Source organism: Cyrtonyx montezumae, unplaced genomic scaffold, assembly GCF_038088225.1.
Source record: "Cyrtonyx montezumae isolate F1298 unplaced genomic scaffold, pur_monq_1.0 scaffold_1, whole genome shotgun sequence".
Lineage (NCBI taxonomy): Eukaryota > Metazoa > Chordata > Aves > Galliformes > Odontophoridae > Cyrtonyx > Cyrtonyx montezumae.
This window is the reverse complement of record NW_027071825.1, coordinates 13,066,241-13,090,309: the sequence shown is the minus strand read 5'-3', so window position 1 is coordinate 13,090,309 and position 24,069 is coordinate 13,066,241. Positions and strand designations below refer to the sequence as shown.

Below are 24,069 nucleotides of genomic sequence, written 5' to 3'. Positions count from 1 at the left end.
CGCTCACCGCCTCGTGGAACTGCGGACGCAGCCGCGGTCAGCCGGCAAAGCCCGAGGCTGCCTCACTATACTCCTTTCCTCCGCAGTTCTTTTGAGCTCTTCGCGGTAACTGTGGATTCCCTTAAGCCGGTTTGATCTTTTAATAAAGCACTGCTCTTTAAAAGCACCTCAGTGGAGATTATTTTCCTACCTCCCCCACCGCGAGCCCTCAGCCCGGACGCGGCCGGACCCTGCGGGGCGGAGCTGCAAGCCCGGGCCCGCCCCGCCCGCCGGCACCGCCCGCGGAAGCGGAGGCCGCGGCGGGATCGGCCATGGTGCGCCCTGGGGCCGCGTGGCTGCGGCTGCTGCTCGGCGTCCTGCAGCTGCTGGGTGCCGCCGCTGCGTGCCCCTGCCAGGACCCGCGGCTCTGCCAGCCTGTCGCGGGAACCGGCGGCTTCGAGGTGCGCGTCCCGGCGGCTGCTGGAGCAGTTCCTGCGGGCTGGCTGGTGGGGGTGGGAGCGGTCCCGGTGCGGGGCGAGCGTGGTGTCTGGGGCTCCTGTGTGGTGGGCATCCCTTGGCTCCCTGCTCTGGTCCGGCATAAAGTCGTGCTTTTGTAACGGAGGAGGGTTTGGAACTGATGGGATGGCCTCTTGCCGCCTCTAGGTCTTTGTGTTCGATGTGGGGAAGGAAGCCTGGAAATCCTATGACTGGTCAAAAATTACAACCGTGGCAGCTTTCGGGAAATACGATCCAGAGCTCGTGTGCTTTGCTCATTCCAGAGGAGCCAGGGTAGTACTGAAAGGTGGGCTGCTAAGGCAGAATGTGGCTATTTGTAAGTTATGAGGTGCATCGTGTACATAGCACTGTAATTCTGTGACATTTCACGTTCGCTGCCATGCAAGGTATTAAAAATCAGTAAGGAGATTAATTATTAAGAGGATAACGCACACAGGGGTTATCATACCTTGGCATTTTGTGTGTGCTGGTTTGCAAAGTGTTATAAACCAGCCATGTCTTGTGCCACAGTAATAACAAAACCATTCCAGTGACATCTGAATAAAAGATCTCTAACGGGGCAGTAGGAGAGCAGGGAGGAAAGGAGAGAAGGAAAAGCCTGTAGAAGACAAGTGTTTGGGTCTGTCTTCCATACATCATCCACGACACCCGGCAGATGGGGTATCAAGCAGTTGCAAGCAATTTTTAGCATTTTCCACTTCACTCAATCCTTGTATGCTACAAAGTGTGTGTTTGAGAAAAAAGTGAATGCTCAGCAAGTCCATGTACAAAAGCTTATTTGAAAGGCAAAGTCCATAATGTCAGTCTGTTCATGTGTGTCATAATCAAGTCTTGGATCTGTCAAGGCAGTTTCTTTGGCTCTCTGGAAATACAGGAAGTCAATTGACTTCAAGAAAGGAAGTTTACCGTGGTTGGCAGAAAGAAAGAGATGATTAAACTTGTAGAAAAAAAATCCAAAAGGAACTTTGTTTTAAACACAGCTGTCTTAAAGAAATTTGGTAATCTCTCCTGGTGTGGGTTCTCAGAATTATACTCGCAAAAAAAAAACCCAAAAACATTGAACCCTTTATTTTGTCCAGGTATGGCACAAGGACAAAATAGATACAGTATCATAGACACTTTAGATAGTGTAGATACCGTATACATGTGGGGATTTTTATTTTCTGTCTGTGAAAATTATTATTCAGAAAAATTATCAGTTATTTTCTGTCAGCTGATTTAGTATGGACAAATCTTTTCTACTTATTGTGACGCAAATACGTATTGACTTTTGGAGCCCTCTTGCCTAGGTGATGTACCTCTTAAGGACATTGTTGACCCAGCTAAAAGAACAGCGTGGATATCACAGCAGGTGGACCTTGCCAAAAAACAGTATATGGATGGGATTAATATAGATATAGAGCAAGAAGTTAATGAAACCTCTCCTGAGTATTATGCATTAACAGAGCTTGTTAAAGAAACTACAGATGTTTTTCACAAAGAAATTCCAGGATCACAGGTAATGAAAATGTACCTTATACTTTAACTTAATGAAATATAAGGAGCTTTAAGAATGCTGTTTAGCATGAGAATATGAAAAAAAATATGCAGTGCTAATGCATGATATTATCATCAGTGGTTAATTATGGATGTTAGATATGATATCGTCATACGAATCACCTTATTGACCTGTCTGAATTTAAATGGAAGAAGGGCTTCACAATCATAGGTACAGTGTTACTGTTGTGCTGTGTGAGATGCCAGTTAACGTGGCCTAATGAATCCTTGGAAGTAGGGCCTTCTAGTGAAAAAAACCAGTAAACTGCTTTCTAAATTTTTAAGGATTTTGCCATTGTATTTTAATGTCTTTGGTGTTTGAAAATTGTGTTAATCAGCAAAAAAACCTCAGAAAAACAGCATCTCTCGTCTTGAATTCACAAATAATGGCAGTGGCTGAAAATTATCTAATGTTTGTTTTGTCAGCTGAGCAGCTTCTCCGGTGCTTCTCTGGTATCGCTGTGTGCTGAACTCTGTGCAACACTTGGGAAATACCGTCTTTAAAGGTTACAGCTCTTTTTAAGAAGAAAACAAGAGTGCCAAAGTGCCATACACGATGCTAAGGTGTGTTCTTCCTTCAGGTAACATTTGATGTGGCCTGGTCCCCTGCGTGCATCGATAAGAGGTGCTACAACTACACTGGGATTGCAGCTGCCTGTGATTTCTTATTTGTGATGTCCTATGATGAGCAGAGCCAGATCTGGACCGACTGTATTGCAAAAGCCAATGCTCCTTACCTTCAGACTATAGTTGGTGAGGACAGCTGTCCGGAAATTTAAATATTTGTTTGTTCACGTGAATAGTTAAAAAAGATTGCCTTTTCTTAGAAATATTTTTTATTTGTACTAAGGTTTTTTAGTAGCCTCAAATACATGTTGTCCTACTGGGAAAATGGCATCTCAGATCCCTCTAACACTAAGGATAGACCTTTAGCAGTTGTGTTCTCACTTGTAAAGTCATTATCTTGCGCTTTTGGTTGTGGAAACACACTTCTAGCAGGACAAAAGACAGCCAAAGCAATGGTGTCTGCCTGGGCTTGCAAAAAACATGCAGCATGTGTCTCATCCTTGTGATCAGGGCGGGTTCCTTTGAAGTTTATGAAATTATTCCTTTGGCAAAATTGTGGATTTATTTTTTGCTGGTGCAACTGTTCGTGCACATACACAGTGAGCTGGATTAGGGAACGGATAGATATGTTTGAAAATAAGGATAAAACAGAAAGCAGTGATTTTAAATTTGAATCAGTTCTCTGATTTGGCTCCCCGTGCAGGCCCATAAGGAACTGTCAGCACAGGTGAGCTGAGAGACAAATGGGAATGATCAATCCTGAGCTGTCTGAATTATTATTATTATTTTTTTTTTTTTTTTGCTGAGAAATACCTAGTGATGATAGTTTGAATTACTGTAAATATGTTAATGCTCGTCAGCACTGCTGAGAAAGCTGCTATGGGCAACTGGAAGGGTCTGAACAGGGCCAATTTGGGACTGTGCTGGTAGGAGCTTACACCCTAGCTTCTGTCCAGGGTTCATGCAAGTCCTATGCTGACTCTGGCTGTTGGTCAGTTGGGAAGATACAGTATTGCATTTTAATTTTTAATTTCTTCAAAACTAGGATATGAAGAGTATATTACTATGGGTATTGAACCTAAGAAGCTTGTGATGGGCGTCCCCTGGTATGGCTATGATTATGTGTGCCTAAACTTATCTGAGGTAAGATTAACTGTATAATTGCAAATGAATAATCCTCTTTTTTTTTTTTTTTCTTCTAAGGAAGAAACCCACTAGATGTTAGTGATTAGTGATCTTGCTTTTGGATTAGGAAATACTGTGGTCTGATGGTTAATAGCATAAAACTGGGACTTGAGACTTCCCTTTGCCTTGTTCACTTGTCAGTTATCTTCTTCATTGGCACTCCGAGCCCTGTAATACCCAAGCACTGTGTTTGACTGACTAAGGAGCTATAGATATTATCTGTATGAGAAGAGATGATGTCCAAAGGTTCTGCAGTGCTTGTATCTGCCTTCTCAACACAATGATTAAGCTCACTGCTTAAACACTAGGTGCAACAAACAACAGTAAACCTCTGGCTGTTGCAGTACAGCAGCTAATGGATAAATCATGGAGTTTCAAACAGCATTGTTCTTAATAAAATACATAAGAGGGAATTAGAAGCGGAAGGGGAATAGATAAGACAGTTGTGTAAGTTGAACGAGAACCAGCCAATCCTGTGCTACTACAGTTTAGACAAAATGTAACTGTTTTAATTTATTGCTGTCTAGAAGCAAAATAGATACTTGAAGGTCTAGTTGTTCTGTACTCCCAGTGCCTCTTGTGACTTTATGCTTGTTTGTACTGCTATTTTGGAGTTCAGTAACTCTATGTAATGTGAAACTCCTGCCCTCAGCTTTTTTTACTTTTCCTTCAGGATCATGTTTGTTCCCTTTCCAAAGTGCCATTCCGTGGTGCCCCTTGCAGTGATGCAGCAGGGCATCAGGTGCCCTATGGATCAATAATGAAGCAGGTGAACAGTTCTATTTCAGGGGCACTATGGGATGAGGTGCAAAACTCTCCGTTTTATGAATACAAGGTATGTGTGTGTCCCTTCACAGAACACCACGCGTTGTAGTCTACATGTTTATGAACAATAGTTCTTTGATTATAAAGTTTTCAGGATTATACTTTTTCATTTGTTTTCTACTTTTTTTTTTCCTTTCATGTAGTGAAGGATGCCTGGGATTTCCATCTCTTCTATTTCAAGTCTGAAATAGAATAGTCTGGATGTGGTGACTGAGATTACAGGAGTAATGAAGCTTTTCATTACTCCACAGCTATTCTTAAGAGGAAATGTATCATATCAGAAAGGGTATTTTGTTCAAAGAAATCCTTTAGCTTGATTTTTTTTCATTGTTACAGATTTCTGATGACTGATTTAAACTAAAAGAGATTCTAGGACCCTCTTAAGTTTTTCTAAACTGATGGCTTAAGTGTTTCTGCATTTGATTTCTACAGAGAAATACTAAAAGGGTCCACCAATAATTGTATTTAACATGAACACCACTGTGTTTCTTTGGGCAGAATTTTCAGTTTAAGGTGTAAATGATCAGAAGGTGGTGTAAGCAATGACCAGGTAAAGGCCACAGAATTTTCATAAGAGTTTCACAACTACCTCTAAAACCATTTCCTGATAGAAAAAAATTCACCTGCTTGGTTAGATACCATGTATCTGTATTATAGCTGTGGTTAACAAAAAACATTAAAGTAGAGATTAGTTAGGTCTTCATGTTACTTCAGTTAAAATGTATCACTTTTGTATAACTTAAATTCTTTAAGTAAAATTATAGTCAAGTATTTGATTTATTTTTAATTGTTCTGTGTGAGAAACAATAAAATCAGGAAAATGTGGTAGTATAAATAAATATAGCTTGTATATTTGAGCTTTTAACTGTACTTTTCTCTGTATTGAGTAGTAGGTATATACAAAAGTCAATGAACCTTAATGTATCGTATTTATATAGGTATGTATATACTGACACTATCTGCTCGCATGCTTTTCTAGGATTCTCGTGGTCACTTCCACCAAGTATGGTATGATGACCCTCGTAGCATCTCTCTCAAAGCAGCATATGTGAAGAAACGAGGCCTAAGGGGCATTGGCATGTGGAATGGAAACAGTCTTGACTATTCCAGGGAAGCTGCAGCAGAAAAACAAACTGAAGCAATGTGGCAAGCCCTGACACCATAAGTATGTGAACTACTTGATTTAGAATTATGAAAATTGCTTATTTTTTATTATAGCATATAGTATGACAGATTTTGACTTTTTATAAATATACCATGATTACAATCAAAACTTTTAAAACTACTGAAATTCATCTTGCTATTTTATTTTGCTACTGTATTTTCATTCTTTATCAAGTTCCAATGTTGCTTTACCAGTGCAGTTTAAAAGACTTCTCACCTTTTTCATTTTTTTCACAACAATGCTAAGTTACTTAAGGCTCAGACCTAGTGTGTATCTGGTAGCAAGACCAGGTGAATTTACAGGGCCCATCTAATAATGGTCCTCTGCTAAGGCTGCCTGGTGAAACAGGCAATCAGTCTGTGGTCACATAGTTGCAGACTCAGCTTTCTGACTTCCCACCCCAAACTGTGCTTCAGCAGTCATTTCTGAGTATGATCCAGTACAAATTACTGATAGGCAGATTGCTGCTTAGATGCAACTTGGTAAAACTTGGTTTTCTCTGTAAGCACTTTTATAGATCAAAGGAATTATGTAACATGAAGTAGCTACCGTTAAAGTTTTTATCATTCTTCTTGTTAGAAAAGAATGTTAAGTAAACACTAGTTTCACTGATGTTTCACATGATCTGTGTATCATGTAAACTCTTTAGTTTCAAAAGCCAAAAATCTTGCACTTTATCATCTAGAGAGAGCATTATTATTGAAAGGACTGGGGTGGTGTTTTCTACCATTTCAAACTTTTCTACTTCCCCAAAACTGAAAGTCAGCTTGTTTACATATTTTTCACACACTTCAAGATCCACTCAGTTGTCTGTTTTTATGTGGTGTTTCCTCTGAGATACTATGGGACTATATTTTGATTCTACTTTGTTAATATTTTTCATAAAATAATTTGCCTAGGGAGCCTGTGTAACTTGTTCAAGTAGCCGTAAGTCATGGAGAGATTGTCTGCTGTCCACAGGATATTTTTATTAAATAAAATACTGTTTTCCAAGGTTGATAAACACTGTTGTCTGTTTATGTATGACAGCTTACAGCCCACACTGCTTCTCCACTTCTTAGAAGTGTTTCTTAACCAAAGTACAACCATGCTCTGCTTAAGTAACTCCATTAATTAAACTTTAATTAGATACAGGTAGCTGGTTTTCCTATTTTAATATTCAATTTCATACTTTAGTACTAAAATCTTTATTAAATCACCTGTTGAAAAAGAAAGAAAAGCAGACTGTACAGTACTGTAAATAGCACCAAGATCATAATTACAACTTACTAACGACAAAGCTTGGATCTTCCATTAATTACAGAATATGGCTAATGTTTATGCAGCTTTCCTTTGAGAGAGGAAATAAAACCACCTAGATATGAAAGAACCACAAGATTTTGTTCATACTTAATAACATAGAGGTAATACACTGATGTTTTATAGATGAATATACACATAATGACAAAAATATACTTCAGTAGATAGATAGCTAAACAAAGGTTACTTTTGCTCTGCTTCTAAGTAAGATGTATTTTAATCGTGTATCAAAAAATTAAATATGTGCCCCAAAATTTGAACAGGAGACTTTAGAGTATAGGTTTATTTGTTCAGTAAGTATGAAGGAACATCAGCATACTGATGTGACACATGACTAGGTTAAACTGTAGGTTCAAGTAGCTGATAAACCTTTCAGTAATGAGACTGAAAAAGAAGTGAGTTGCAGTACGTTAGTAGGCTACTGTACAAATTCCACAACATTTGCATAGCTGATGTGTTCTTACAAGAGAAATTTAAGAGTATACAAACCAACAGTATAGAAGTTCTGAGCTTCTATATTCATTACCATTGAGTCGTGATTTCAAATCCCAGATTTCCCGGACTGGAGAATTAAAGCTGAATGAATCTTCTTCTGTGTCAGTTCTGCTCTCAGTGCTCGTAAATCTGCTATTGCCTGCTTTCTCATCTGAAGAAGAACCAGACATTTAAGGAATGGTAATTTAAAGTAGTTTTTGGAGTTGATATGCATATGGGCTTATGTAACTAAGAAAGACTGACTTTTATGCAGGATAGCTGAATGCAGGATACATCTTTCATCTTTAAAATCTTACATGTCTAATTAGATAGACAGCTTTGTTCTAGCACTTGGCCTTGGTGTCTGTCTTTAGCCATGGAATTCATTGCATTTTCCACTCCTGGTAATACAACGAAGGAGACATATCCACCCTAGATTACCCAGTAAACAGTGCCACAGACAATATCTGTGATGCAGAGCACTTAGATTTCAAGCACTCAAAGCTGGACTTTCTATCCAATATGAAGGACTTCTACTATCATCTTCCTTTCTAAGGGAGCCAGAGGCAGCACTGACGTGGATTAAAGCACTTGACAAGAACTTCCATTTGCCTGAAAAATCATTCTGCCTTTTTTTTTCTTTATACCCAATTTTTTTTTCCTAGCCACAGCATGCCACTGATTAGTGCCTCACCTAGTATGTTTCTTCAATTATTTCTTATGAAAGAGATTGCAGCGTAGTACCTTGAAAATTTAAGTGCGTGCTTCAATGCCAAACTTCCAGAAATTCATCTAATAACTTGACGCTCTGGAGTAATTTGGCTCAAGTGATAAATTATGCTAACTAACAGCATAAAACTTGAAAGCAAGAACTGGGTAGCAAATATTTAAATCTTCTAATGTTTGAGAAGATTTTATAGATAGTAACATTTTGACTGTTTTAATTAAAAGATTATAGGATAAATGCAGAGTACCTTAATTTCTATTATGAGTTTCATTTTTGTATCATCCAGCTTCCTTCTCAGCTGATCAAGTTCATGCTGCACTGTAGTAATCTGGATTATTCTGTTATTCTACATAAAAACAAACAAACAAACAAAACCAAACAACTTTAACATAGTTCAGTTTCAAGGCATTTCTTCATTCACTGGGTGCTACTTCACTGCACAGAAACAATCCACTAGCCTCTTTCCAATTCTACTCTCTTCCAGCCTTCAATGCATCCTTGGTCTGTGATGCAGTTTGCTCCTCAACAGAGGGCAGCTCTCCTCAGAAGACAATAGCCTTACTCCTCCCTTCTCCCTCTCACAGCTCCTCAGTAACAGCACATTTGTTTTGCTGTTTAAGTTGTGCATATCCTATATATAAAGGCTCCTTGTACACAGTCCAGGAGCCTCAGAACTGTGACTTCCCCAAGAGGACACTGGCATACTTAGACATAGCTTGTAATAAAAAATGTAACATGAAAACTATTCATAATTTTATGTTTTAGATATTTATGTTAGTACAGATTCATATACAGTGTACAATCTTAGATCATCTCCTACCATTCAGACAAGCGTAAGATACTCCATGTACTTCCTACAGTTCATATATGTTCCTAGTCTAGCTTCAGATTTCCAAATATACTTGCTTCTATGATATATTTATGAAATTAGCGGCGGAGATTTTGTAATATGACAGCATTGTACAAACACAAAGCAGAAAGATTCAAAACCTCAGACTCAAACCTTCAGTCTGTTCAACAAGAATGGGATGGAGTAACTTTATAGTGGCCACACCTCAGGTCACTGAGGAATATTTGACTGTTACAGCTAGTTTAGAAGTCACTGGTTGATGATGAATTTATCATTTTCGTTTACATTTTATACAAGAAAGAGGTTGTATAAAAAGATGTTTAAATAATTTAAGCACATACCTTCAAGTTTGTTGTATTCTTTGGTTGTTTTCGGCTACCTCTGGCTTCCAATTGCAAGAGTAATTTCTGGTGGTAAAGCTGTAAATCTTGTTGCAGTTTGCTTAAAACATCCTCCAGTGAAACTGTAGCTTTCTTAGTCTCAAAGTATTTCTTTTTCCATTCTTCACGAGCTACACAGGAAAACATCATAATACTGTTTGGTTGTGTTAATCTTATTCTAGGGTCTACTGAAGACAGTAAAGACAAACTGATCTCACAAGACTCAGTTAGCCAATGCAGATATTAAGAAATAATGACAGTACATTTATTTTAAAAAGAAAGCAATTTGTGAAGATATCTCTTTCTTAAAATTACATTCACTATAAAAACATTAGAATTTTCACACAGCCACTTACAACATAGAGCTCTGTCTCTCTGAAAATATATCAAAAGGCCAAAAACCCATTTTTTTTTTCAGCCTGGCATTTCTGCAGATTTCAGTTGTGCAAGTCCTCCAGACCTGTTAAGACTGGGATGCCTAGCACAGTCTGAAGTCCACAGCATGACTGTAGCAGCTTTCAAGGCTTTATGCAGAATTTGAGCTCTTCAGGGCCAGAGACTTTGAACAGAAGTCCCAGATTATGGGAAACAGTTATTCGTATTTAACTATGACTCCCTGAGCTGTGTTGTTACATGTTAGCAGCAGCTGGCTTATAGCAGTGTGGCAATCATCTGTTGGCTACATAAATCTGTTATACTGCAAAAGCGTGAAATGATTCCATCTTTTAAGGCATGTTTTAGGAAAGCAGGACAACAGCTTCATAGAAAGTCATCAGAAAAAGAGCCTCGCTGTTGGAGCACTAAAGAGTATGTGACCAAGAATGACAGTAAGCATGGCAATCTTTGGATGAAATTAAATACAGACTGCATTGCTGTTCCAAAAGAACATACTCTTCCTTTATACCTTGTGAAAAACCATGAATGCACTCACTTCTGAAACTGTATAGGTCTGATGAAAGTAATTTGGAGGTACAAATGCTTCTTAAAGAACCTGAAAACCTCTTGAATCCTTGTGAAATAACCTTTAATTTGCCTAATTGGATAGAGAATGCAGGAGCCTTTTAGGTGTTAATCTCAGCGGGGTAAATAGAGCTTGCCTTGCAGAGGAAAAGAAAAAAGTATTATGCTGGCAATTGGAACAGAAAGGCTATCAACATGGCAAAATCTCAATAAGCACCAACTAAAGGGAGTTTTAGAATATGACACTTATCTCAGGCCTCAAACAGCACAACAGCCAGCAGTAGCTCTTTGGGAGCTATATGCAGACAGCACACAACTTGGATGGTTTATAAAAGATTTATAGGACTGCCATAGAAGTGCAAGAGAAGACAATTTCAGCCTTTCTACCATACTGTTTCTTCTAATGAGTCTTCTCATTCTCAGAGCTCTTTCTTAGCCAGTTGCACTCTCTGTAATTAAACTCACTGACAAAGAAGTTGACTAACATTTCCACACCGTCTTCAGCATTTCTCTATCATTCCAAATTCCAAAATAAATTAAAACTGTACCATGATATCCTTTCAGCTTATTTTGTTCCAGTAGTGTTTTCACTTTTTTGACCAGTTCTTCTCTAGTTTTTTCCATGTGCCTTCTGTCTTTCTTCATTTGTTCCAATTGTTCTACTATCTTGTTTTCTAAAGATATTATAATGATATTTAGCAATCATCTGGATACTGTAAGGAGGAAAGATCAATCAATATTTTTATAATCCACCCATGATATATCATGCCAAAAACTCTGCTAGAATAGGCAGAAGAAATTCTCTTATTATAATAAATGGTCTAAATTTTGGATATGGCTGGTGCGTTAGAAGGAAACAAGCAATCCAGCATGCATTCAGGCATTTATAAACATGCAAACAAGTACAGACCCTGTTAAATGCCTGTGCAACATATTGGTAAAATTGTTTTCAGAAACTATTCAGACATATATACATCGAAAACTCCTGTCAGGTAAGGGTAAAAAAGCCCCTAGTGTACTACTTCCTGCTCAAAATTGCTTCTGATAAAAACTGTAGCAAAATCTTGTCTTAAACAGTAGATGGCAAATAAGTAAGATAATATCTCAGACTTTAACCAGTGTGCAACAACAGGTCAATCACAAACATTTTCAATATTCTTCTGCTATAATCTAGCTGAGGATCAGCAAGTGACCATCTTCACTACATTCTAATGCAAACCAGCAGTATTTCACCCAGTCTCCCTCCTCTTCTCCCCCATTTTCCAACAACAAATTAAAATTTGTAACTATCTGGTGAATAAATACATGCACAAATTCTTTCTGTCTTCGTTAACCGATCTTGATTACATGTTAAATCTTCAGAAATTTCTTGGGAGCACATACTTTCTGCCTGAGCTGCTGGAACTTGAGCTGGGTTTACAGAAAGTGCCAGAAGAGGTGGAGTTGGAGGAGAAGTATATTCTTTTGGACAAGTAGGATCACTGTGTTTGTTCTCATTTGCCTAGTGAGTCAAAAGACAAGTACATAATTTACAATCCTGAACAATTACATTAAAGATACATTCTGAGTGACTGTGAAGGATTATTGGATCCTGAATACAATCTTTTTTTTTTTTGTTCTGTTACCAGTAGGAATGATTACTAAATTGCAAACAGCTGGACATCTGCCAACAGAATCAGAACAGTCAACACTGAAACTGCAGAGGAAAACACAAGGTCCAAGTTGGACAAGAATATTTAGCAATAGTGTACGTGTCCATAACTTCACAAGATGCTGACATACTCACATCAGACCAGGAATAACTGGCTTTAAAACTATGCTCACTGGATAGCAAAAGCTGGACTGCCCATTTCTGAACCAGCACTTACAATAGCTCACAGGTGACAAGTTAATAGTGAAGCTATTATGCTGCATGATTGCAGGCTGTCTTCCTAAATATGTCCTTATTCTGATGCTATGACAATATCATACATATGCTTTAAATTATATTTTTAATCAAATGTTTTGCTAATATGAGGCTAATAAGTGAAGCTAATATTTATCCCACAGGAAATAATTAAATTATAGAAAATGTCACTGATAAAGTCAATATGTCACTAGCAAGAAATTGTAAATAATAATGATAATTAATAAGTTGGCCAATATTAGTAAGATTAAGATGGTTACTGTATAAATAGATTACAACCAAAGGTATAACTTCCCATCGTTTCATTGTTTAGAAATACAGTTGATTATTCATTAGCAAATCTCCAAGGTAGCGCTGCATGAATTAACTTTTCTCAATTACTCTAAAATCTATATCAAATATTTCATATTTCTAATGAGTTACTTGTCTTACAAAATTACCCTCCACATTACAAAGAATATTGTAACTTGGATAACAAACCTGATCATCCAGATTTTCACCAAGAACAGTTACAGACTCGCTAGTCCTGTACTGCAGTAACCTAAAGATAAAATCAAAGAAGCATGAGAAAATTAATGGAATGATATGGGGTTTCTTTTCTATTTTCTCTCAACCATTTGAAGTTTGTGAAATATGCTTCTAGTTGTGAATTAATGGTATTCAGTATTTTTTCAGAATGATTATTTACTAACCTTTGGTTTATGTGTTTGTATGTTTGGTCTTCCAGTGTTTTAAGAATTCCAGATTCCTGTGTTCTGTCTTTTAGTTTGGCATCTTTTTGGTGACCATTATTTTCCACGTTTGTAATTAGTCTGGTGTTTAGTTCTATGACAGGACGATGATAATCAAAATATATAGATTACAATCATGAAACTCAAGCACTTTTGATGGTAATCCAATCCAATACATAAGATTACCTCTGGGGTAAAGAATGTTTTTGTGATTAACACAGGAAATAAATAAATAAATAAATGAACAAACAACCCCACTTAATTTGTTTTAAGATCTCTATCTAAATAATTTTTATAATTAGAAGAAGAAACATTACAGCAGATAAGGAATTCGTTTAAATTGCTTTTCCTTTCCTAGAATAGTTCTCTACCCTTGTCAGCCTTTCAGACACTGAAGTTCTCTGAGAAACTGGAGCTGGTAAAGAAATTCAGCAAAACGTTTTGCATTTGAATATTATCAGCTTTAAATTGTATACAATAAATCTTTCCAAAGAAAACTGCCGACAGACTTCACCTAAACTTGATGCAACAAAATTCTACATCCTTTCTCATTCAAAACAAAGCTATGGAAAACTTTTCAATCGTGTATATATGTACATATATATGAAAATAGACATATATATGTATTTCTGTATTAACTGGCTTCAAACTGCAGTTAACGTAATAATGGAGGGACAGTGCTACTTTGTATGGATTATGAATGGAAACTGAAAAGCCTTTACTAACACACTCTTCAGACATGTCTCAAAGATCACAATATCAAAATTTTTGTTTTCTTATACATTCCAAGAATAATTATAACTGACATCACTAGAGTATTCATAACTATGAAAAAACTGAATATTGTCTAATGAATGATAATTCCTCATTAGAAATTAGCAACAAATGTAGGCTCACCTTTTTACATTTACTGTAAAATTTTACACAAATATTAAGATTTGTCTTTCAAAATTATTTCCTAATAAACAATTTATTTAATCATTTTGATGCTAATTTATAGTGGTGACTCAAATCCAGTTTGAATGCTTTTTTTTAATTACTATAAATTTAAGAACATTAAGAACATTAGATAACTGTTCAGAGATTTAATGGCCCTCAGTATCCTAAGACACCCCATTTAATAGGAAATAGTAGTTAACAGATGTCTTTCAAACAGTGTTTTATATTTTGGCACACGATTGCTACTTAGTTTAGGTGAGCTTTAAATCCCTCCATACTCTTGTACTGTCTTCACTAGAGTCCATTCAGAGTTCTCTTGCCTCTCAGTTTTAGGAATGCCACTGCTCAATAGTAAATAATAAATCCACATTATATAGGAGGGAGGGTATAAAGCACTTTCCCTTCAGAAGTAATGCAGGCACAGATATAACAATGAAAGATGAAGGGAATAAATTGCTTTCCGTGACTTCCTGACAACAATTTTTTTCATTTAAAATTGTTGTTGAATTATAGGATCATTACCTTCCAATCTTTACAGTACCTGCTAAGCAATTTGTTTCCATATTAAATAGGATCAAGCAAATGCATTGACTACATTGAAGTGTTTCTCTGCAACAGTACATAATGATAACAAATGACTCATCCAGCATAAAAAGTATGCTTACTTGAAAGATACTATTATTTTAAAAATTAGAGTACTGTTCTGACAGCAATATTTAACTTAGGCTGTACCAACAGATTTTTTTAAATTTACCTCTACGCTGACAATTTTCTAGAAAGCTTGGTTTAGCAACAAGATGCCAGTGAACTGTACCCTCTGGATATGTAATGAGATTTTGATGTATTTGGTTATTTTGGTCATGTTCATCACTGTGGTTTACGTTAAGGGTAAGAGCAGTTCCTTCGGCTTTGTCATTCCACTCAGAGAGATGAGGCTCTTTTGGATCCTCCCTGCGATGGCTTTGCTGGCAGTTCTTTTGTACTATACAGCTTTTTCCAGTCCCTTGTTCTGCAGGATTTAAAAGATTTGGTGTGAAGAAAGATCCCTTGGATCCATTTTCATCTACGAAATAATTGATACAGAAAAGAGAAGTATTATTTCACGGTAGATGTTAACTATAATAATTATTCTTCACCATCCTTCCTCACTGCACAGGTTAAACTTACCTTTCACTCTGAACTGTGTCTGTGTTTTTGTAATCTTGCTGTGGTCTCGCTCATGACTTGTGTGCAGCACTGGAAGAGATTCCTTCTCTGCCCATTCTGCAGGACTGAGCACTTTCTGATTTTCTAGCTGATGACTACTCTGTGTGCTTTCAGTTTTTTGTTGGGGAAGATTAGGTAGTCTTGATCCATGGCCATACCTATTAGTTTCTGCATTAAAATGATGTCTTTGTTGTGTTGATGATGATAACAGATAAACATCTTCAAAATATTCCACTTGAGGTAATAAGTATAATTCAGGATACAGTGCCTAAAATATGCAGCATGTTAACCAGACATAAAAGAAGAAATGTCCAATGTATAAAGCTTTTGAAAATGAGAGCTTAAATGCCATAAAATACATACATAAGGGGGAGCAAATGATTTCAGTTCCAGCTCTGCTTCTTGCTTTGCTTTCACCTGGAAGATAAAAAACAGAAGATACCTGATAAAATACTTTTCTTACCAATAATTTCATACATTTAATACTTAATATTGTTAATTTCTGTATTCTATTTTCTGTCTTTACATACTATGCTTTTCTTCTGCAACAGCCTGATGGAGAGAAGAAACAGAATGCTACTCTAATTTCTGACTCGGCACTGAAACTATTCTATCTTTCAAAATCTAAGTTAGACACACAAGAGTATATGTATGTTTTTCTGCTGTGGTTCAAAGGACTCAACCCAACAATGACAGCAGTAGAAAGTCTGCCTTTACTAAAAGTTGCTTCGAGTCAAATCTGAAAAGATATAATTATCTCTATTCACCTCATACAACACTGCAGAATATTTAGTGTCTATAAAAAAATTTTTATGGCTCTCCTATGTCTTGTAGTATTTATTGTCTCGCTAATCTTTGTGTGATGTATGTTCTCAGATTTCAACAGCTGTTCTAAAAAAAATTCAAAGATAATATAAACTGGAAAGATATGCATCACTAGAAAAAAAAAAAAAATTCTGAGCTAGTAAACTAAGCAATGAAATAACAAAACTGAACTAGACATGGGGCCAAATTCTGTTGCCAATAATGGCCACACAGTGAGACACAGTGAGACTATACAAAAGAAAAGGAAGAACAAATTAAAATGGTTTTGACTGACGTTCATTTTTTATTTAAAGACCCACACTTGCAAGCAGGCTACAACTTCCAGTACTGTTTACACTGTAAATGTTGTGAAATGGAAGACTGAGAAAATAAACAAAGTCAACAAATATTTGATCATGGAGAGGTAATTCAATTAGGTTACCATGACCCTAAACAATAAATAAACTAGTTATTTGGTTCATTGTTTTACCCTTTGTTACAAAGCAAACATAAAGCAACAATAAATTATGTCTTTAATTCATTGCTAAAAATCTTGTGTCCACTAATGTATTTAATTCTCTATTAAAAGCAAAATATATTATAAAATCCCTTGTTATTCTCAAGGGAGCTGGAAAATTTCTCCATTTACCTCAGATCTGAAAGTAGGGAAGAAAATATATGATCTTACTTGCTATCATCCAGTTAAAAATTTTTTGAAGATTTATGCATATTTTCTGATTTAGATCGCATCACAGTCTTGACGTTTCTGTTGAACCCTTTCCACTTACTTTTTGCACATTCTAGATTTCTGTATGGGTAATTTTACTAATATTGACTATAAATGAAATCAAGAACAGCACCAACTTTCTGCCTTGTAATTAATTTGCAAATCAATTTCCAAGCAGGTGGAAAAAATCTTTTATATCTATATGTACCACAAGACTTCTGTGCATTATTTTGTAAGATAGCTAAATATATAGGAAATCAGAGTGATAAACAGTTATGATCCATAGATACAGTTTTTTGACTGCACAAACCTCCTCAGGCTGTATTCATGGACTGATTCAAGGACATGAAACGTACCTTCAGAGAAGCTTTCACTCAGGGAGTGATGTTTAAAGGCTATTGGGCAGGTTGCAGGTTCCTCCCTTTTAAGGAATTTTGCCTTACTCAACAAACATAGCAAATTCTTCAAAAGCCATATTCCTAACCATGTACTGGCAATAATGACCTCAGGGTAGTATTTTTTATTCATCTAGAATAGTTATATTTAATCTATTGTCTTAGCAAAACCACCATCTTCCACTGGTTTGCAACTAATTACATCTGATGATTTGAAGAATACGCCTGTCTGGCTGTGTGTTTGTATTCGGGTAAGTAGATGCTCTGACTAGAGCTCATTCTCAAATGCATCTAAAAATGAAAGCTGACAGAGTTTCTGAAGTTATCTAGTGGCTGGCATCCCTGCCCATGGCAGCAGGGTTGGAATGAGATGATCATTAAAGTCCCTTCCAACCCAAGCCATTCTACAAAGGCCGTTCCAAAAGTAATGCCTCCTATTTTACTACATTGGCCCACAGTGTCAGAAGTGGATGCTGGTAGGATGGCAGTAGAGGTTGAACCTTCTCACCAATATCCCATTAAATTTTGTTGCCATGTGACAGATGGCAGCAGAGGGGCAGTCTGACAGAATGGCGTTAAGACGTGGAAGTGCATACGAAGCAAAGGTGTGACAATGAATACCTCCATGAGGAAATAATGGCGCCCACTGACATTCACTGATGCTTGCTGAATGCTTATGGAGACCAAACAGTGAATGTGAGCATAGTGAAGTAAGTGGTGGGTGGTGCATTTCAGCAACATGGAAGACAAGCCATGTTTTGGACAGCTCATACACAGCTGTCACATCATGAAATGAAGAGCATCTCAATCACCTCATCTACACAAGTTGGCTAATGGTGGTGACTACATTGAAAAATAGTGTTGTGTAGCTAAGAATTTGTTCTATCAAATAATGCTATTATCATATTTGTATCTGTTGCAGTTTCCATGTAAATAAATAGGAGGCATTACTTTTGAAGCAACCAACATATGATTCTATAATATTTTCTAATCCATAGGGACTAAATCCATAGTTTACATTATAAAGCAGAAGTGCAGAAGTGTATTAAGGAAATATATATATATATATGTACGTAAATGAACTTACCACTGCAAGCTTTTTCCCAACGCATTTTAAAAATTGGAAATTGTCTGCAACAGCAACTCCACCCAGGTACTCTCCAAGCTTCTCCCGTAGCATTCTTAATGTGATGTGAGGAGACACCCTAGAATGTTGTTATTCATTAATACATCTGTAAGATCAAACAATGATGGCTAGTTAGTAAGAGGGGGAAGATAATGATACTTAAATGTCGGCTTGCATGGAAAAAATGAACAAAAAAGGAAACTGTTTCCTGAAAGAGAACCTCATTACATATAGGTCAGAAGTTAATACATTGTATCTCAGTATGGTAAACTGTATTACAAAGGCTGCCATAACATCAGCTAGCAATACTCTTACTTAAGGAATCCCATACAAAGTGAGTATATAAGAGTGCCTGAAATTTGAAAAAGATTCCTTTAGGATGCTCTTGCTCATCTGCAGATGAATAACAAAAGCATTGGAAACTACAGTCATGCATTTCCATTTGGGTGAACTGTTGGACATACCCCTTTAAGCAGTAAGAACTAGAGGATAATTCATCACCTTAAGTGACAAACACATTCCTTTGATTTTGTCTTCTCCAACACTAATTTATAGTAGGGTGTGTGTGAATGTATACGCAAATGTATTTTAAATCAAAACCAAACACTGTAATGTGAACGTTTCTCTCATAGTTTCAGGATGAGAGAGCTGATGCAAATATTAATTAGATGATTTAATCTTCTACAGGAAATCATGCAAATATCAAAGTAATGAGCTCAGTATAAAAATAATCATATCATAGAATCGTAGAATGGCCTGGGTTGGAAAGGACCTTAAAGAGCACCTAGTTTCAACCCCCTGCCATAGGCAGGGTCGCCAACCACTAGACCAGGCTGCCCAGAGCCACATCCAGCCTTGCCTTGAATGCCTCCAGGGATGGGGCATCCACAAACTCTCTGGGCATCCTGTTCAAGTGTGTCACCACCCTCTGAGTGCAAAACTTCCCCCTGATATCTAACCTAAATCCCCTGTCCTAGTTTAAAACCACTCCCCCTTGTCCTGTCACCATAAACCCATGTGAACAGTCATCTCCCCTCCCATTTATATGCTCCCTTCCAGTCCTGGAAGGCCACAATGAGGTCTCTCTGGAGCTTCCTCTTCTCCAAGCTAAATGAACCCTGTTCCCCAAACCTTTCATCATAGGAGAGATGCTGCAGCCCTGTGATCACCTCAGTGGCTCTCCTCCAGACCTGTTCCAAGAGCTCTGCATCCTTCTTGTGCTGGGGGCCGCAGCCCTGGATGCAGTATTCCAGATGGGGCCTCACAAGAGCTGAGTAGAGAGGGACAATCACCTCCCTCTCCCTGCTGGTCATCCTTTTTTTATTGTAGCCCAGGATATAGTTGGCCTTCTGGGCTGCAAGTGCGCACTGCTGGCTCATGTCCAGCTTCTCATTCACCAGGACCCCCAAGTCCTTCTCTGCAGGGCTGCTGTCCAGGAGTTCTTTCCCCAGTCTGTATAAATACCTGGGATTGCCTCAGCCCAAATGCAACACCTCACACTTAGTCTTTTTGAACCTCATTAGGTTCACAAGGGCCCAATTCTCCAGACTGTCCATGCCCTTCTGGATGGCTTCCCTTTCCTCCCATGTGTCAACTGCACCCCTCAGCTTGGCATTGCCTGCAAACTTGCTGAAGGTACACTCAATTCTAATAATAAATATTCCAATTCTAATAATAAAAAGCACCTCTGCAGATTGAAGCCAAATGTGCAGGAGTCACACAAAAGCGCTACATCACAACATAAACAGTTCTGTTTGCTCCTATGTTGCCATATAAAACAAGCCAGGGAACAAAACCAGGCCTGAAACTGTTAATCATCCATGCTGCTGAAGTGTTAGTACATCACCTAGCAGCGTTTTATACCTAGCAGGGTTTTGGCCAAGGCCAGTTGTCACTCTTCAAGCAATGCACAGACATAGCTTGTGGTATGGGACATACCGTTCTCAGTAGATAATATGGACAAGGATGTTCCAACCCTTCAGCTTGGGCAGATCTTCAGCATTGACCCAGCAGGGGTATGCCCTCATTTCATATCCACTGTTATGTAAAACACCCCCAGTTCCACCTGATAGAAACTGTACATCAGTGAGTTACAACGCTTCCTCGGTGTTATTTCACACATGGGACTCAAAGGACCCTCCTCAGAATTAGAGTTCTGCCATGGAGCACAGGAGTGGAGGAGACCCAGTCTGCAGAGTGGACATATCTAGGCTGTCCTACTTGGTCCCTGAACATTTAGCTTCAGCTTATTTCTTTGCTATCTACTTTTTGCCCACACCTGATGTAGATTTTGGTCCTTATGTCATTTATTTCAAGTATAAAGAAATACTTGAAAGATGGAAACATAACACATCATTTCAGGGTCATGTGTGAGAAGAAAGATAATCTGTAATTCAAATGTGTCTCCTTCTCTATCCTTTTTTCTAGCTGATTTCTCAGATAAGATATGTCCTTTGAACTATCTTCTGAAATCCAAAAAACACAAACTCTTTCAGAGGCAATTCTAAAACTGTGCATCCTTCACTGCAAATGCCCTTTCAAAGTAGCAGAAAAATCTAAATCTAAGGTATGTATGAGCAGCAGGGAAAATATTCAAGTAACTAAGATGATGTATCACAGAAAAAAATTATTTAGATATATAGAACCTGAGACACACAACAGAAATAGAACTGAAAAATGTTTGCTAGTGCAGCTGCTATGAACATATAATAACATATTTCACACTTGCTGCCACTGGTTAACAGAAGCAGAGTCACACTGAGTCATTTCCTTCAGGGTGTTCCTTTAAAAATAATACCAACTAGAACTTACTGCTGCAATCTCATCTAGAAATAACAGAAGTATTGGTTCTGTGGTGAGGAATGAAGAACAAATAAAAGATCACATAGGCTGAGAAATGAAGTTCATGGGAACAAGAATCCTGGGCTGCAGATGATTATACACTTAATATTTTCCTCTAATTTTATGATTAATGGAAGTGGCCTGTACTTACATCTCAGAGTCCTTTGTTGAGCTGACACACACAGTACTAGGATCACCAAACTAGCTGGGCAGAGCTGTCAACACAGCACCGGCAAGGCTGCTGTTCCCTCAGCCAGGTTAAAGTAAGAGAAGATTCTTAACATATTTTATGTTTTTAAAGACAGTAATACACTGGTCCAGTGTTAGTTACTGCTAAAGTTAATGTTCTGTAGCACTGTATAGCACCCACAGAATAATTAATAAGCATTTACTTAACACTCCTTAGTAAGCAACAAATACCTAGACAAATCATTGAATTGCAGAATGGCTTGGGTTGGAAAGGACCCCAAAGACAATTTGGTTCCAACCCCTGCCAGGCAGGGTCACCACCCACAAGATGAGACTGTTTAGGGCCCCATCCACCCTGGCCTTGAAAATCTCCATGGACAGGGCATCCACAGCTTCCCTGGGCAGCCTGCTCAGTGCCTCACCATCTTCACTGTGAAGAAGTGCTCCCTAATATCTAATATAAATCTGCTCTTTTTTAGCTGAAATCACTCCTCGTCCAGTCACTACAGGTCCCCGTAAAAAGCTTCTGTTCATGCTTCTAATAAACCCCATTAATTATTGAACGGCTGCAATAATGACTCCCTGCAGTCTTCTCCTCTCCAGGCTGAACAAGCCCAGCTCCCTCAGCTTGTCTTCATATTAAAGGAGCTCCAGCCAGGAGCGGGGTGAGGCATTAGACCAGGATGCCCAGGGAGATAGTAGAGTCACTGCCCTTATAAGCTCAAGAAAGTGAAGATGTTGCACTGAGGGACGTGGTAAGTGGGAATGGTGGGGATGGGCCGATGGTTGGACTTGGTGATCTTAGTGATCTTTTCCAACCTTAATGATTCTATGAAATAGGCATGGGCACCACTTATTCTCCAGAGATGAGTAGAGAACAAGTCTTTTCTAACAGAAAAGCTTGGTGCTTAACCCAAACTGTTATAGAGTTAACAGCTAGATCATATGACTAGTGAACAACATAAAGGACCAACCAAGTAAATATTTTATAAAGGAGTTATCATATTTGAGAATAAGAATGTGCTCACCTTATAAACCCAGCTGAGATGAATTTGCTGGCAAGAGCCACAGGAACTGTATTCAGCTTGAAGTTCCACACTTCCTCTGGGACATAAAGAACATGGAGCTCCACCAACTAAATGAATCAAGAACAGATGGTCTTAACAGTAAATTTATTATAATTCTCATAAAATCTATTTTGCTTAACTGGACTTTCAGTTTTGCAGGCAGGAATGGTTTCTTCAGTGCTGGTACATGGACCCAAGCGAGGCTCTATCTGCAGTGATGACCCAATAGACTAGAGCAGTGATGAACAGAACAGTTTGTGACTGCCAGCTGTCAGCACATAAATAAGTCACATCTGATCGAGAGGAAATGAGAGAAAAGAGCCTGTGCTCCTGCTTATGTCACTCTGACAGCAATGGATACAGCCTAATGAAAAGTGTATGTCATGAATACAAGAATACTTCAGCTAAAATCATACCTTCATTCATGTCATAGAAAGTGCAAAGCCACTTTTAAGCTTGATCCAACTCAACAGAAAGCATCAGCAAACAAAGAAAAAGAAACACCCGTTTTTCTAGTAGTTATTAACACCACTAATGACTCTGGAGCACAGAAGAGCTCGTGATGATGGTTGCAACAAGAGTAACTGTGAGACACTCCACAGTGCCTTCAGACTGCAGGCCTGGTGGGACCTCCTGCCTGGGTCCTGGTACTTCCAGCAAACATCAAACGGTGCTGACAAGGATGGGACACACTTCCGAAAATCGTGCAAAAAAGATAATTTTTTATTCAAATGTTGAGTTACTAAAAACAAACTTTGGAAAGCCACGTTTTTCCTCTCAGGTCTCTTAGAGATACTGCAGTCTCAATTACTTTAATGCATACGTATATTTATTCTTATTTATGGAATCTAAAAAAGTTCTATGGAGAAGTCCCAAACTCTCACCTGTGATGCGCGAGGCTTCGTTTGACCCAACGACATGCTGCTTGCCGTGCCTGACCACAGTGGGCGCCAGGTGGGCTTCCTAATTTTCCTTCTGATTGGAACATTCTTTAAAATTGAGTTTCATGACAATCTGCCACCAGAGAGATTACTTTATTTTCCTCCCCCATTTAGGACAAGCACGTATCCGCCTCTGCGGCGGACGCACTGCCCGCTGCTCCAACACAGCCGGTCACCGGAGTGACGGCGGCTCTGACACCGCCTGCGGCACCTCCTCCTGCCACCTGCAGAGGTGACTTCCCGCACAATTGTTCTGTGTGCCCAAAGACAAACGGGGCTCCCGCGTGGCCCGGGCTGATCTCTGACACGGGGCCAACGCTGCGAGCCGAAGCCCAGCCACCTGTGTGCGGCACACTCCACGCTGCCTGTCCAAACACAACGCACCACGGCAACCTGGCTGCACTAAAAGCGCGGCTCGGCCCTAACGCCGATGCCAGAGCCCCCACCACGGACACGACCAGACCATCCCAGCACTCCTCCGCTGCTCCTGCCGCCCGAGGACACGGCACAGCAGTCCCAGCGCTCCCTGCACATACACTGCCGGTACTGCTCCGCGCCCCGTGCCACCAGCCCAGGCGTGGCGGTCGCCCCTGGACGCCTTCCGCGGTGAAAGCCGATCTCCTCCTAACGTGTGGGCAAGAGCGCCGGCAAAAGCAAAGCTCTCATGATACTGCCACCGCGTTTTGCCACCTTGGATGAATATTGCCCCCTGCGCCCTTCCCGCACGCGCGCTG

The 24,069-nt window shown here is 38.9% G+C and overlaps 2 protein-coding genes across 5 annotated transcripts; one reads left to right on the top strand and one right to left on the bottom strand.

Moving 5' to 3' along the window:
* The first annotated feature begins 296 nt into the window (after positions 1-296).
* CTBS (chitobiase) lies at positions 297-15,990 on the top strand. Of its 4 annotated transcripts, none has more exons than XM_065740971.1 (8): positions 297-440; positions 643-781; positions 1,785-1,993; positions 2,613-2,784; positions 3,644-3,741; positions 4,457-4,618; positions 5,588-5,773; positions 15,797-15,990. In XM_065740971.1, exons 1-7 carry the CDS (start codon positions 312-314, stop codon positions 5,771-5,773), a joined length of 1,095 nt encoding a protein of 364 aa, XP_065597043.1. In that variant the 5' UTR covers positions 297-311; the 3' UTR covers positions 15,797-15,990. The 4 variants fall into 4 exon arrangements, with proteins under 4 accessions (XP_065597043.1, XP_065597035.1, XP_065597051.1 ...); XM_065740963.1 differs by lacking the exon at positions 15,797-15,990 and adding an exon at positions 15,055-15,157; XM_065740979.1 differs by lacking the exon at positions 15,797-15,990 and adding an exon at positions 12,095-12,182.
* On the bottom strand, positions 6,710-24,049 carry SPATA1 (spermatogenesis associated 1). Its single transcript, XM_065740916.1, has 13 exons — positions 23,279-24,049; positions 22,356-22,462; positions 18,259-18,376; positions 15,609-15,662; positions 15,207-15,513; positions 14,854-15,102; positions 13,062-13,194; positions 12,850-12,910; positions 11,847-11,964; positions 11,012-11,137; positions 9,465-9,634; positions 8,521-8,619; positions 6,710-7,718 (listed from the first exon to the last, which is right to left on the bottom strand). Exons 1-13 carry the CDS (start codon positions 23,312-23,314, stop codon positions 7,614-7,616), a joined length of 1,683 nt encoding a protein of 560 aa, XP_065596988.1. The 5' UTR covers positions 23,315-24,049; the 3' UTR covers positions 6,710-7,613.
* Between the last annotated feature and the right edge of the window lie 20 nt (positions 24,050-24,069).

Excerpts from the sequence above, each read along its gene's own strand:
- CTBS (XM_065740971.1), top strand. The coding sequence starts at position 312 with ATGGTGCGCCCTGGGGCCGCGTGGCTGCGGCTGCTGCTCGGCGTCCTG. Across the intron at positions 1,994-2,612 it reads AAGAAATTCCAGGATCACAG|GTAACATTTGATGTGGCCTG; the intron begins GTAATGAAAATG and ends TTCTTCCTTCAG. Across the intron at positions 4,619-5,587 it reads CTCCGTTTTATGAATACAAG|GATTCTCGTGGTCACTTCCA; the intron begins GTATGTGTGTGT and ends ATGCTTTTCTAG.
- SPATA1 (XM_065740916.1), bottom strand. The coding sequence starts at position 23,314 with ATGTCGTTGGGTCAAACGAAGCCTCGCGCATCACAG. Across the intron at positions 22,463-23,278 it reads CGAAGCCTCGCGCATCACAG|TTGGTGGAGCTCCATGTTCT; the intron begins GTGAGAGTTTGG and ends TGATTCATTTAG. Across the intron at positions 12,911-13,061 it reads TACAAACACATAAACCAAAG|GTTACTGCAGTACAGGACTA; the intron begins GTTAGTAAATAA and ends TTTTATCTTTAG.